The sequence below is a fragment of the Protopterus annectens genome, chromosome 9.part0, assembly GCF_019279795.1.
Source record: "Protopterus annectens isolate FY-2018-M chromosome 9.part0, PAN1.0, whole genome shotgun sequence".
Classification (NCBI taxonomy): Eukaryota; Metazoa; Chordata; order Ceratodontiformes; family Protopteridae; genus Protopterus; species Protopterus annectens.
The window spans coordinates 197,929,604-197,944,756 of NC_056743.1; the positions used below are offsets into that span (position 1 = coordinate 197,929,604).

The window sequence follows — 15,153 nt, forward strand, 5'->3', positions numbered from 1 at the left end:
GCGGCTATTTCACATTTTTATTTGGGATCTCCCAATGTTAACCTTATGTTGCATAAGTTATGTAAAACTTTTTTGAGAGGAGCCACCTTGCTGAGACCACCTTTACAGGAACCTGTGGCTTCTTGGGACTTAAATTTTGTATTGTCCAAACTAACAACCCCCTCCTTTTGAACAGTCACATTCAGTTTCCTTAAAGTACTTGTCTTGGAAGACTGTGTGTTTTTGGTAGCTATTACATCAGCCAGATGTGTTTCTGAGCTACATGCCCTGTCTATTAAGCCACCTTATTTAGTTTTTCATAAAGACAGGATTTCTTTACATACCAATCCTTCATTTGTTCCCAGAGTTTGTTCTTCTGCCACATTGAACCAGTCCATTGAGCTTCCAGTCTTCTTTCACAATCCTAGCAATGCAGCAGAATATAGTTTTCACCAGTTGGATGTTCACAGACAGCTGCGTTTCTATTTGCAACGGCCAAAGAATTTCGGAAGTCAGACCAGTTGTTAGTTTCCTTTTCTGATTCCTGATTGGGCTTACCAGTTTTTAAGGTGACATTGTCTAACTAGATCTCGAGTTGCATAGCTTTTATCTACAGCTCGGAGGGCAGACCCTTACCCACAGGATTAAGGCTCACTCTACCAGGTCTCTGTCTACCTCTGCAGCCTTCCAAGCCAGGGTACCGTTTGATCATATCTGTGCAGCAACTACATGGGCTACTCCTCAACACCTTCATTACTCATTACAAGTTGGATTTGGCTTCTAGGGGTAGAGCATCCTTTGGCTCCATGGTGCTCAGGAGTATCTTCCAATGAGCCACCCAAGAATAAGGCGCTAGGGACGCTGTCCCATATGTAAAAATGAAGGTGAGATTGGATTGCCTAACATAAAGAAGTTATGTACTAACCATAACGTTCCATGTTGGTAGTCCATCCTCACCCTTCATTTTTACCAACCCTCCCTCCTGCCCCCATCCTGGAAGATCTGGAGGTAATATTATAAATTTCTTGGTTGCCGACCCTTTAGTATTGGTTTGTTGGTTAAGGGTTTCTTTCTATCGCTAGTGAGCAGCAAACAAGAGCTGGGGATTGCACTGGTGCACCATGGGATACCTGCTTATCCACGAACCAACCAGAAGTCTTCGAGCTTGAAAATCGGCCGAGTTGGATCAGATAGATTTTTTATGGTGCCGAGTTGCCAGCCCGACACCCAATCTTCAGCGAAGGCACGCCCATTCACACATGACTTTGAGACCACTCTACCGTAATTTTAAAAATGGTCCTGTCTTGACAGTTTTTGCCAGCACTTAGTAAAACATCTGACATAATATGAAGAATCATCATTAGTCTCCAATGGTAACCATTTGTTGCATTCTCAAAATGGATCCAAGAAACTCGCCTATCAATCCTTACTTTTGTGATGAATTTTTACATCCATTTGTGTGGATAGGATTGGAAACCCAGTCATAATTCTTGTGTTAAAATAAAAAAAAAAAAAAAAAAAAACTGCACAATAACCCAGCCTTCAAACTGCATGGTTCCCCCAGCTTAGAGCACTGGTTTACTCTTCCCTCCTCGACACCTAGATTTCAGAGAAGGGTCGGTCGTCGCAGTTCTGTTATCCGTTGGTTGCACTCCTATTCGCGGAAGTCCTGTTAATTTCTGTTCCTTCATTGCTTCATAGTCTGACTAAATGCTGTCGACTCCTACACATAGCGGTATAAAGAGGAAACCCACTGTCACCCTGTTTAAAGTAAAGAATGATTTTATCAGTCTCTCTACCTGTGAAAAGTACATGAGAAGTCAGAAGCTAAATGGGTAGGTACTGCAGTTAGAATCCTAACCAATTAATTTACACTACACATTACCAGACTATAATGCACATTGACAAATTGCAAACGTTCACAGTCCTTAAAAAAAAAACTTCAGACTAGCATGAGAGAGATGTTGGACGGGAGATCCTACGGATGGCAGTAATAACTCCACAGCTCAAACATCTACTCTTATGACAAGAATTCTCAGATAACTCATCTTATACTCCTCATAAGGATCACGGCAGCAGTACAGACATAAAATGAAATATGGGAAAGTACTAAGCGGTGTAGGTCTCGGACTCCCAGGCCTGGGAAGGTTGCCTTGCAGTACTCCAGAGAAAAAGCCTGCCTTACATCTGGACTCTGCATTCAGCTTCTAATTCCTGGAGAATACAGAACAGATGCCCACACAGCAACTTCACAAATGCTTTCAATAATAAATTTAAGACCGAAATGATGGCAATCAACATTGTAAAGTGTCACGCCACAGCTTTTCTGCCAGAAAATCATGTAGGTGGCCAGTCATTTATACTGCGTTTCAATAAAGGTCTGACCTGATTCCATGGCATGAGAGAAGAAATGATTAGTTTGTTTGAAGTCTTACTCCTCACAATACCGGAGAAAACGAAAAACTGGGTGCATTGTACGGGGTAGTAGCTTGACACAGACTCTGATTTTGGTAGTCTGTTTGATTTGATAGTTCTGCACTTTTACGTAGAATTTTAACTTTCAGTAGCACAACACTGATTTGTAAGATAGTTGTTTTGAAATTTTAGAAGGAAAAGTATACACATTGATGCTTTGGGGGTGGAGGTGTGATGCAAGTGGTGGCTTGGATTACAGGAATCTGATTGGCTGCCACCACTTGCTTTATCAACTACTTTATAAGCGAATTTTCAAGTAAAAGTTTTATGTAGCTAAATGTAAAAACATGCTGAATCGTAACTGGATAAGATGAATTACAAGTTCAGTTACGATTTCAGCGTGTTTTACATTAAGCTCCATTACAAATCTGCAATTCAGTTTCCTCACGCTTGTGGAAGGCACTCTGTGGTAACAGTTTGCAATCAGTATCTTCTCATGGTGCGCTCTGTTAAACACAGAAAGTACTCAAAGTTAACTGACCTGCTACAGAGTGGTGTCACTTTTTCCTCTGTTAAAATTCATGCCTCTGCTATCTCTGCTCATTTCCCTACTAAGCAGCTCCTTTTCTCACACTCTCTGAACAAACAATTCCTAAGGGGGGCTAGCAACTTGAGGCCACCCAAAAGAGCCCTTACCCCAGCTTGGGACCTTAACTTTGTGTTGGAAAAGCTCACCCTGAGCCCCTTCGAATCAGCATATTCAGGAGAGTTAAAATTTCTCTCTTAGAAGACTGCTTTCCTTCTGGCCATCACTTCAGCTAGAAGGGTCTCCGAGCTGCAAGCACTCATGGCTGTGGATCCCTTCATTATCTTCCATCCTGATAGGATTTCCCTCCGAACTAACCCATCCTTCATGCCCAAAGTGGTGTCCATCGTGGCTCTCAACCAATCCATTCATTTGCCCACCTTTTTCCCCTAACCCATAGAACAAGGGGGAAAGGATCTTGCACTCTCTAGGTGTGCACAGACAGCTCAAATTCTATCTAGACAGGACTAAATCCTTCAGAAAGTCTGATCAATTGCTGGTTAGCTTTGCAGCAGGGCAGAGGGCAAAGCCATCTCCAAACAAACTTTCCAAATGGATAGCACACTGCATCCATTTCTTTTGCAAGCAACACAGAAAGTCTCCCCCTAAGGGGGTCAGGAGTCACTCCACCAGAGCAGCCTCCACCTCTGCAGCATTCCTTAGAGGAGTCCCCACCAGGGACATCCTGGAGGCTGCCACCTGGACATTTGTTCCCACTTACACCAAACATTACCACCTGCCTACCTTCTCCAAATCCAGGACTGGGTTTGCCACTGCAGTCTTGTGGGGCATCCTAGCCAGCTTCTAGTCTCCTTGACTGCCTCCACCCTTTTCCTTAGCTTTGGGAATTAACCCAAATGTGATGACTGCAACAGTGAAACATGAAGAACATAGTATAGTTGGGTACACTTACTATAAATGTAGATGTTTGAGTGTATTCACTGTTGCGGTCCTGGTTTCCCTCCCCCCATCCCCCTCTTCTTTCTTCTGTCTCATTACAAGGGACTTTTTGATATTTACTTTCTACTGGTGGTTTCTTCCACCAGACCCTGGCTTCCACTTGGGGGCTCCTGACAGGGCAAGAAAAACTGATGTATATACTACTGACGACCTGACGTCAATCCTGAAGCAACTGCAACTGACGCAGAAATACTAAGCCTCTGGTATTCGGACCGGCAGAAGGCTACCCTGGCATGGATAACCCAAATGTGATGACTGGAACAGTGAATACACTCTAACATGTACATTTTATGCTGGGAGGCAGTCACTTCTAACTCAGCACTGACCTTTGGATTCATCAAAGTCCTTTGAGTGTTCACCAAATGCATGGCAGTAGTGGCAGCTCAACTGCAAGTGCTCAAAACAGCACCTCCAGAGATCATCTCATTCATGCCAGGGACTCTCTGCTCCACTTGTACAAAAACCTAGGGTAATGGTAAACATTCAAAAATCTCCACTGCAGCCAACCCAATCTGTGGAATTTATAGGAGCACTTCTTTGATACAAGATCGGTGATTGTGAAACTTACACAGTGACTAATATCATCCATCTATCCACAAGCTCAACAAATATTGTCCTACAAGAAGCCACCTGCCAAGACATTTGTTCATTTCTTGGACATGGCCTCCTCCATAACCTTGGTCCTGCTGGCCAGATTTTTATGAGGATTCTTCAGTGGATGTTGACAGTTCATTGATCGATCAGGAAACAAACCCATTTCTTATTCAGTCATTCTGTCAAATGCAGAGATCACATTCAGTGGTGGATAAACCTCTTTCATCCTTCAGCAGGGCCATATCTTTATCTTACCGTCCCCACAGGCTACAGGGATCCTGGCCACCCCCCTGCTGGGGAGGTGGACATTATTTGGGAAGGGCAGTCCAAGACATGTCATCTCGTATAGAGGCCATTCTTTACATCAGTGTCTTGGAGGTTAGAGCAGTCCTAGCATTGCAGGCCTTTGAAGACTCTTTCCTCAGATGTGATTTTGATTCATACCAACATGTCTGTCGTTTGGTACATTAACAGAGAGGAACTACATCTTACCCCTTGTGTTGAAGTCAGGAAGGTATAGCAATGGCCGATACTCTCTCTATGCTTTCTGATAGCACTACATATTCTGGGGAGATTCATCATTCCTGTGGACAGGTTGAGGGGGACTATTCTGCTCCCCTCACAAGTGGTCCCTCAATCCATTAGTAACAAGGCAGATTTTCTGATGAGGCTAACCTTGTTGCAGTCTCTTCTCCCCTCTCACGAACACCAGATGCAGCAATTTCTTTGCTCTGATCTCCTGCAAGGGGAGTCACCCAGGTATTCTCTGCACCCTTGTCTATAGGAGTCCTTTTATGCCTTTCCACCCATTTCCTTAATTTCAAAGTTTCTCTGGAAAGCATTGTTGTTGAAGGTTTGTGTCACACTCCTAAGGTCTTATTGGCCTTGTGAAGTATGGTTTCCCTTCCTCTGGCCTCATCTAGTTCACCCTCCTTGGAACATGGGCTCAGACCCAAATTTATTATCTCATCCATAGGGTCATCCTCACCTAAACATACAAGCCCTCGAAATAACTGCATGGTTTCTCCAGTTCTGGTGATAGCTTTACAGTCCAGATTTACCTCTTCCATTTTCTACATTCTGTCGTCATCTCACATATCTTCTAGTAAAATTTACGAGAGTAAATGGAAATGTTTTCTATCTGGGCCATGGAGAAAGGCATCAACCCTTTTTCAGCTCCCCTTATGGCTATCTTAGGCTTCCTTGCTCACCTTTTTCATGATGGAGCTAGCTACTCCACTATCAAAGTTCAGTTAGCTGCCATTTCTTCTTTTCACATTGGGGAGTGTCGTACCCCTGTAGCTGCTCCTAGTTTACACAAGGTGTTTCTCTGGGGCATTTTCTTAATATGCTCCTTGCTCAGAGATCCAATTCTGCCATGGGATATCCCCACTGTTTATACAGTTTTTGACAGGTCCCCCTTTTAACCCACTACCTAAAGCCACTTAGAAGTTCCTGTGCTGAAAGTCCTTGTTTTTGGTAGCTATCACTTCTGCCAGGAGAATTTTAGAATTACATGCACTTCCTTCAACCCCCCCCCCCCCATTTAATTTTCCACAGAAAACAAAGCATGTCTTAGAATAAATCCATCCTTTCTCCTGAAGGTAGCTTCTGAAACTGGCAATTAACCAGTCCATTAATTTTCCAGTCTTTTCCCAAATTTCTCCAATAACAACGAATATAGTTTGCATTTGTCAGATGCTCATTGTTTGCTGCATTTCTGTTTACACTGCACTAAACCTTTCAGAAAGTCTGATCAGCTATTTGTTTCCTTTTCAAAACCCAAACTGGGACTAGCTGTATCCAGTCACGTTATCGTGATGGTTGGCTCCATATATCTCCTTTGTCAATAAAGAGAAAAGGTTATCGGTCCCTTCAAACCCTAAAGCACAATTCTACAAGATCTGTGGCATCATCTGCAATCTTTTTCTGTAGTGTTCCCATTGATTGCTTTTGTGCTGTAGCTACCTACCTGGTCAAAAGTTAATACCAACTTTTCACGTTATAAATTGGATATTCAATCCAGATCCTGGTTTTCTTTTGGTTTAGTTGTGCTCAGAAATATCATTCCATGAAATATTGCAAGGGTTAAAGTAGCTGGGGACTCTGTCCCAGATGTAGAGGAATGGACAGAAAAGACATCAAATATGAAATGTATGTACTCGCCAGAATTTTAGATCTGTGTTGTCATATTCAGTCTTTTCCTCTACTCTCTACTACCCTCCACTCTACTACCCTCCCTCCATAGTTTGTAATATTTCATTATCAGTTTTTCTTCTCTGAGATGTATCTAACTGACCTTGCCTTGGCTGCTGAATGTTCAGGCTGCCTCTCCATTTAGTCTCTTGTTTTGCCTTTCACCCTTATGGCATGCTTATGTAATAATTTTTTATTGAAGATTTCTACTTGGTGTTTTTTTTTTTTTCAGTTGAGTATAGGAGGACTTGCTTGATCTGAGGTAGCTCAATTGGTGCATGGGGATTATCTGTAGGGGGAGGAGCCTGAGCACCACATCCTAAGCTTTAAGGTGCTGAAGTCTGATCTGACATCGGGACTGGAACCCATAGGTAAAAAAATGGAAGGAATATGACAACACAGATCTAATGTTATGGTGATAGCTTTCATTTTTATGTAGCCAATATCAATATAGTAACAACCAGTAAATCATGCTGTCTTGCTGTTTTACCTATTGTACAGGAGTTTTTCTTCTGAGGGCTTCTTTGAAAATTAGCTTTTCCCAGTGGGACTGTGAGCAAATGCGCACACATTCTTGTATGCCATCAGTTTTTTCCCTTTTGCTGTCTTTCCCCTGCTTTTTATCATCGGACTCCTCCCCTACCAGTTGCCCCATTTAGGTTCATAGGTTGGTACTAGGCTATCGTCCCTAAGGCCTATGCAACTCTAGCCATAACAATTCCCTGGAAATGTTTTCCCACAATATTTACTTCTCTGGGCCCCTGTCTAGCAGGGCAACTGACATGATCCCCGGGGTGAATTTCCTATCTCCTATCCAATCATCAAGGTTCCTTTTGAAGAGGGCCAATGAGGCACTCTGCTTGACATGTATGGGCAGTCTATTCCAGAGTATGGGGAGTCTGTTGGTCAGGAACCTATCCCTCCAGCATGTTTTGTTCATTGTGATGATAAGGTTTATATCCCTGAAGCGTGTGGCTCTGAGGGATTGGGATTTCTTTAAGTGGAGCATGTCCAACAGCTCAGGGTTTGACATGGCCTTGTATGTTGAGCAGAGATTGCCCCTGAGTAGGCGATATGCCACAGAGTATAGCTGGAGTTTTTTTTTTTTTTTTTGGACTTTCAGCATATGGCATCTGCTTTAGGCCTGTGATTCTTTTAGTGAGGCATTTCTGCGGCCTTTCCAGCTGTTGCAGATGTCTTGTGAGGTACATACAAAATGGCACATTACACTGCATAATGGGTCTAATGAGGGATGAGTACAATGGGACAATGACCTCCTTTTTTCTGGATGAAAAGCCCTTGGTGATGATGTGTGCCACGTAGAAGGATTTCCTGACTGTTGTGGCGATGTGGTTATCGAAAGTGAGACCACTGTCCACTTGTGTCCCTAAGTCTCTCATCACACTTTCAATGTTTAGTGGCATGCCACCTATGTGGTAGTTAATGGGTACATGTATTTTTCCAAAGGGGATAACTATACATTTCTTGGCATTAAGCTTGAGCCCATGGCTCTGGCACCAGACATCTGTTTCTGTAAGGCCCTTTTGTAGAATATCCACATCATTTGGGGATTCAATAATGGCTCATAGTTTGCAGTCATTTGCAAACTTTGTTAGCCAGAGTCCCTTAGTGTTGGCATGTACTTCAGAGAAGTAGATGCCAAACGAGTGGTCCCAGGACTGAACCTTGAGATACTCCACTTGTCTGGAGCTGGATTTTGGAGTCTGCTACGTTTACAGTCTGGGTTCTGTCAGTAAGCCAGTTGGCAACCCATCGAGTGACGTAGGGATTTATGCCCAGTTTAGTAAGTTTATCTATGATTCCAGAGTGAGGGATGGTGTTGAAGGCCTTGGCGAGGTCCAGATAGGCTGTGTGGGACCGCCTTACCCTCGTCCACAGCTCTGGAGACCGATTCGAAGAAGTCAGTCAGATTCTGGAGACAAGATCGGCCCTTCACAAACCCAAACTGGGTGGGGTCCAGTGTCTGGAGGTTGCCAATGTCTTTGTTTATAAGTTCCATGATAATGTGTTCCATGCCCTTGCAGATCAGGCTTGTCAGGCTGATGGGACGGTAGTTCCCGGGACCCAAGGCAGATCCAACCTTGTGGAGCGGGATAACTGTAGCTGTGCACCACTCAGTGGGCACGAAGCCTGAGGTGAGACTGATTAAACATGACATTTAGGTGGGGTGCCAGTTCGTTTTGTAGTTCATGTAGTACACAGCCTGGGATGTCATCTGGTCCCATAGATGCTGCATTCTTAGCTTTGGAGAGTGCTGTTTCTACCTGTGTGGCTGTGATTATCTGAATTTAGCAATCTTTTGGTATTGAGATGGGCCCTTTAGGGGGTGAGAGGGGAGTGAAGTTGACACTAAATCGATCTGCCAAGATATTGGCAATATCCTTGGGATCAGTATATTTAATGCCATTCTGTTGTAGTTCAGAGCAGATCTGAGCATTGCCATTTAGATTCTTGACATAACTATAGAATGCCTTGTGGTTGTCTTTGCAATCTTTGGCAATTTTATTTTCGTAACTAGCTTTTGAGGATTTTATGAGGGATCTCAGCTTCTTACTGAGGCTGGTGAGGGAGTTTTTTTGCATCCTGGGATTTTCCTCTTTTCTACAACAGTTTCTTCCTTTTGTTGTATAGTTTGTTTATAGCAGGGGTCCACCAGATTGGCTTCCTTTTTTTGGAGAAGAGCATCTTGGTTCTATTTGGGATGCCACGATTCATGCATGAGTGGATGTGCTCGTACAATGCCTTAGTGTAGGATTCTGCAGTCGAACTTCCAGATCCCGTCTGCGTGGGCGTTGTGAAGTTTGTCTCTTCTGACTTCAGTAGCATGAAGTTGGCTTTGGAGAAGTTTTTTAAGGAGGTTTCTTTACTGGGGGTGGGATGTGGATGTCAAGGGTGATTTGCTTATGGTCAGACCTGACCAATGAGGGGGTGACCACTGGTGTGGAGCATCTATCTCCCATGTTGGTAATGACCAGGTCTAGGATATTGGAGCCCCTGGTGGAACAATGGATTAGTTGATCCAGGGCATTGGAATTTATGAATTCCAAGAACCGTTGGGAAAAGTAGTTGGTACCAGAGTAGTTTTCCCAATTAATGGCAGGGTAGTTGAAATCACCCACTGTTAAGGTGTTTGGTTGTATCTTAATATTTTCCAGTATGTTTAGGAAGGTGTAGTGAGAATCTTTGTGTATGGTGGGGGATCTGTAGCAAGCTACAATTTGGACTGCAGTCTTTCCTAGTGTTAGTTGCACCTGGAGAATTTCAGATGCATTCTGTTGGGCAACTAGCCTGGAGGTGTGAATATCCTTGGTGAATATGGACACTCCTCCACCTTTAGTGTTTCGGTCTTGGTTTTGTGGCAGAAAAGTGTGGTACGAATTGTAGCCTGGTGTTGCAAGGGTGCTCTCTGGAGCCATGAACCAGGTCTCAGTCACTGCACAGATATCGATGTTCTCCATTTTTAGGATTGCCTCGAGAGAGTGCATTTTGAGGTTTAGACTTCTTGCATTGAGTAGCATTACCTTCAGATTTTGCGTGCTTGTATCTGTTACGGTGGTGGTTTTATCCTTTGAATCTTACCTAAAAAAGGCACTATAGGGGTGGCAAGAGCTTTAGTTTATCATCAACTTGTGGGATCGTTTTTGATTCTTGGAACCAACTTGGCTGCTACAGTAGCTTGTGCGGACCAAAAACTCTTATTAAATATTGTTTGACAAGTTAAACAATTTCGGGGTATAAGTTTAGTGTCACACACCCTTCCATTTTTACATAATACTAATGGATGTTGTTTCATTGCAGCTGTTGTACAAAATTGTGAAAAAAAAGTGTTTGATATTTGTGCGTTAAGTGTAACAGCTTATAGTAAATAATTTGAAAAGAATAATTGGTGCATGTACACAGTCTGAAAAATCCAGTTTCCCTATAGAAAACATGAAGTGGTATTTGTAAATGGTTTTGTTCCACAGCATTCTGTGGATGTTGTAGTTTGTTTGATCAGTAATGTAGTTTGTACTTGTCACTCTTTGGTGTGGTCACACTGAGCTTTTCCATCTTTGTCTCAGAAGACTTAATTTCATTCTGCGCTCCCTGGATAGGTCTAGAAGTCGTTATCTGCTGCTGTTCTGTTTTACTTGAATTGCACTAAAGTCAATTCCATTTTTTTAATCTCCAGATTGTTTATAATCTTCTATCACTGGCTTACAACAGTCGTATTCGTGTGAAGACCTACACGGATGAGTTGACACCTGTTGATTCTGCTGTTCCAGTGTTTCAGGCTGCAAATTGGTACGAGAGAGAGGTAAGAAATGTTAAGTGTTTGCTTCCTGAATGTTGACGCTAGTATAAAAGTCAGTAAAATGAATCTGTATTCTGAACTTGGCTAATGGATTAGACACTGAAGCTTGCAAAATAAATGGTTGGCTTTGTTAGAAAAAAATGTAAGAGAATGACATCTTATAGACTGGTGGTGTGTAAAGTGGACAGCGAACTGGAAGGCTTTTTCAAACCTTTTGGGATATCTGAGTATAAATACAAACATGATGGAAGATAGACTTTATTGTCTTGAATGTATTAAGTACCCAAAAAAGACATTTCAGTAAGAGTTCCAGTTATTTCAGACTGCCCTTTTTTAAACTGTTGGTGTGACCCTGTAATTGATCCTGGAGTCTGTTATATTGAGTAAGAAGGGTTTCGGGGGAGGGGGTAGAACCATCCTCCTGAAAAAAAATTGCACCAGTGTTTTAGGAACTTTCTTTCCAAGGAATTTTAGAAAGTGTCAGTGGCTGAACAGATAGCACACTCACCTCTATTACTGGAAGATCAGAAGGATGTGATATCTACTCCCACCCCGGTACTTGGATTAATTTTCCAGTGCTGACACTACAGTGCAGCATAAATAGTTGTGGCACTCTTGAATGTGCCATCCTTCGTTTAAGATATTAAACAGAGGCCCCATCTACCTGATGTGATGGTAGCTCACATGGATGAAAAAAATGTTATGGCACATAAAAGAATGCATTCTGAAAAATAATTATCACATTCTCATTACAGTAATATGACTTCATTACTAATTTTTTTCTTCTTAATCCTTTTCTTCCCCCATTCTTTTTTCCATAACCACTTTGTCAATACATCTTCACATCTTTTCCATAGTTCCCATACTGTCACTAAAAATTCTATTCCGTTTATCAATTCCACATTTCTTTCTCCAAATTTCCCATTTAAATTCATTTCCACATTTATATTTATGAATCCTCCTCATTTGTATTCACTTTAAAATCTTTCCCAAACTGATCATTCATTTTGCAGTTACTAATGAAGAACCAAAATCATTTTGCTCCCTTCTCTTAACATCCTGGAGTCCTTTGAGAGTCTGTACCATAACTGTTTAAGTGAGAAACTTTGCCTCCCATACCCAACCTTGAATTAAATAAGAATTTTTCTGGTTCACACCACCTTTTTGAAATTGAGAGCAAATTCAAACTGTTATTCAACCATGTTTGCTCTCAGAAGGATGACACCTATTCTGTTTTGCCTGTTAATAGTTGCTTTGTAGGACAGCACTAGGGACTAGAACAAATGGAGATGTTTTTGAGAGAAAGATGAATGGATTAAAGCTGTGTAAATTGGATTTTGCAGCTAATCATTATAAAGATGAAAATGGCAGAGTAGTTGAAGTTAGCTTGAAGAGGAACGTCTTCTGTTCTTGTGTACAGTAATAGGAGCAGATAAAGTAAGAGTGATAGAGGTCTTTTAAGTTAATATAAGGAGAGATGCTTCAAGGAACAGGCGAAGAAAGGGCCACTGGACCTTAGAATATAGTAAGAACATTGAAGACAAGGTGAGGAAAAGCATCTAAGTTCTTGATACATCAGTCTGTCTTTGCAGTTGTCTAAAGAGGACCTTGATTGTTTTTTCTTTGCTAGCCTAAATAAAGACTAATTTTTGTCTGATCCCACAGTTAAGCCCTTGCGTCCCCGTAATGCCACATATAAACAAGTACAAGGAATTATTCTAACAAATAATCATTGAGTAGTATGTTTTCTGTGGAAGCCCCCACCTTGAAAACATGCAACTGGTTTTCTCTAAATTGCAAATATCCATTTGCATCAGTTTCAACAGGTTGTACGAATGTAGATCCCCTGATCCTGACAGAAAGGAACATAGGGTCCCGTTTTGACTATTAGGAAGAACTTATAAAATCCCAAGGGGGAAATAATACTACAGTCACAAGCGAATGCCACAAAAACATTTGTCATCTTATGTGTTGTTCCATTCAAGTAATGTTCTAGATTCTAATAAATTAATTTTTCTGTCCTTTTCAGTAGGAAAATTAAGTACAACAAACTTTTTTTGTTGTCGTTTGAAAAGCTGCACTGCGCTTATGAGATCCATTCAACCACTGTAAGTAGGGGATTTCAGTTGAGTCATTCTGTATGGGTTCTTCTGGTATTGAGTTCCACTAGGCACTCTTACATTGCTGCTATGAATTTGCAAGCATTATTATTAAAAATTCTGTACCATGTGCTTTCCTACATATTACCAGGATGCTGCCAATTAACAGCATTTTCTGATCTTGTTCTTGCTGTAGTCCATTTTGTTACAGGATTGTTAATTCAAATATATTTTTTCTCATTTTTTTCAAAGTATTTACAATTATAATTTTAACATGATAAAGGTTACCACCCCGACAGTGTCTGGAGAGAATGAGAGAGAGAATGAATGAGAGAGAGGAGATGTTTAATCTCTGCAAGGTCCCTCTTATGAGAGGAGGATGTTGATTTTTAGAACAAGAGAGATGGGTGCATAAGAGGGGAAGAGGGAACAGTAATCTAACTTGATTATGGTAAAACTTTCCTGAAGTGGTTCAGCTCTGTACTTTGTTTTTTGGGTCTGTGTTAGAGTTGTGGTAGTCTGAGATGTCTATTGTGTTGATCGTTGCTGCACTGACCTAAGCTATACGAGTTATACTGAGGAAAAACAAGAAAAGCAATGGACAAAGTACACTCCAAGCAGTATCAAAAGTAATAATACTGTAGTTTAAAGTAAGGTTAGTGCTTTCGTGCAGCTCAGTGCCTGCACTTCTTCAAACAAAAAAACACATTAACAAAATCAGTTAAATACAAATAACCACACCTATCAGGAATCACATGAGCAATGAAATATAATCAAATACATTAACCCTTGAGTAAACACAAAAATGTTCTATCTAAAAATCCATTTAAAAACTGGTATGAGTGGTGAGGTATTGGCAGGAATTTCACTAAAACTAAGCCTAAAATCTATTATAAATGTAAGCATGTCCTAAAAAAAAGTAATGGTTAAAAACATGCTCTATCAAAATAATAAATATAGTGTTACACACATTTATCAGTATATTTAAAAATGTGTAAGCCCTGTGACAGGCCAGTGGAAACACACATAAATAAAGGACTCATCTGATTAAACTCCTTAGTTTTAAAATGCAGGCAATGGAACACAAGTCTTAGATGCCTGGATGTCTAAAGGCATCACATCGAAGTTGCCATAAAAGCTCACACCTTTCCATCCATAGTGGGATAGGGCCACCCCTAATGTATCCATTGACCTGCTGCATAACCCTGAAATCGAATGAGTGATCTGGGTGGTTAGTTATGTGTTTTGCAAGTACTTTCTCCACTTTTTTCTTTTGATGGCATAAATGTGTTCATACAGCCTGTCCCTAAGTCTTCTATCAGTCTTACAAGTATAGAAGACATAGTTTACACTTGGCTAAATAAACTGTACTTCTGGAATTCCAATTGAACCTTCCAGTAGATGAAAAATTATGATTCCTAACTGTAAAGGAGCAACCAGTGTTGATAAACCTGCAATGGGGACAAGCCTCACACCGAAACATGCCCTTTACCCTTGAGTTAGTTGCCTTTTTACTTTTTAATAGACTTCAAATTGTGTCCCCTTTTAAAAATGACTACTGGTTTTGTGGGAAGGCTGTCCCTCGCATTCACATTTACCTTGATTAAATCCCAGTTCTTAAATAAAATACGTTTTAAAAGGCGGGCTTCATTACTAAAAGGGGGTAATAAAGGATGAAGAAAAGTCAGTGTTGGTATCCATATGTGAATTGGTAGCTTGATCACCAATATCATTGGCCATCATCACCTGTTCCATACGGGAATCATTTAAAATTGCTTTGTAAAAACCAGTAGATATTTTAAAAGTTACTTCAAGTAAAACTTGTGGGTAACCACGTTTGAGGAACATATCCTTCAAGAGATGGCATTCGGCCAAGAATTCCTTGAAATCAGAAACCATTCTAGCTGCTCGGACAAGTTGTCCTTTGACAACTGATTTTTTCTGGTGCCCTGGATGGAAGCTGGAAAAGTGTGAGAGAGTTGGGAGTAGGTTTCTTTCCTAAAAATAGC

At 41.3% G+C, this 15,153-nt stretch overlaps 1 protein-coding gene across 1 annotated transcript in view; it reads left to right on the forward strand.

Annotated features, from left to right (window-relative positions):
- The window catches only part of NDUFS3 (NADH:ubiquinone oxidoreductase core subunit S3), a 370,028-nt gene that overhangs the window by 135,770 nt on the left and 219,105 nt on the right, over window positions 1-15,153 (forward strand). Inside the window, exon 5 of the mRNA XM_044082739.1 lies at window positions 10,923-11,048. Within this exon, the coding sequence (XP_043938674.1) occupies window positions 10,923-11,048 (126 nt within the window). The remainder of the gene's footprint in view (window positions 1-10,922; window positions 11,049-15,153) is intronic.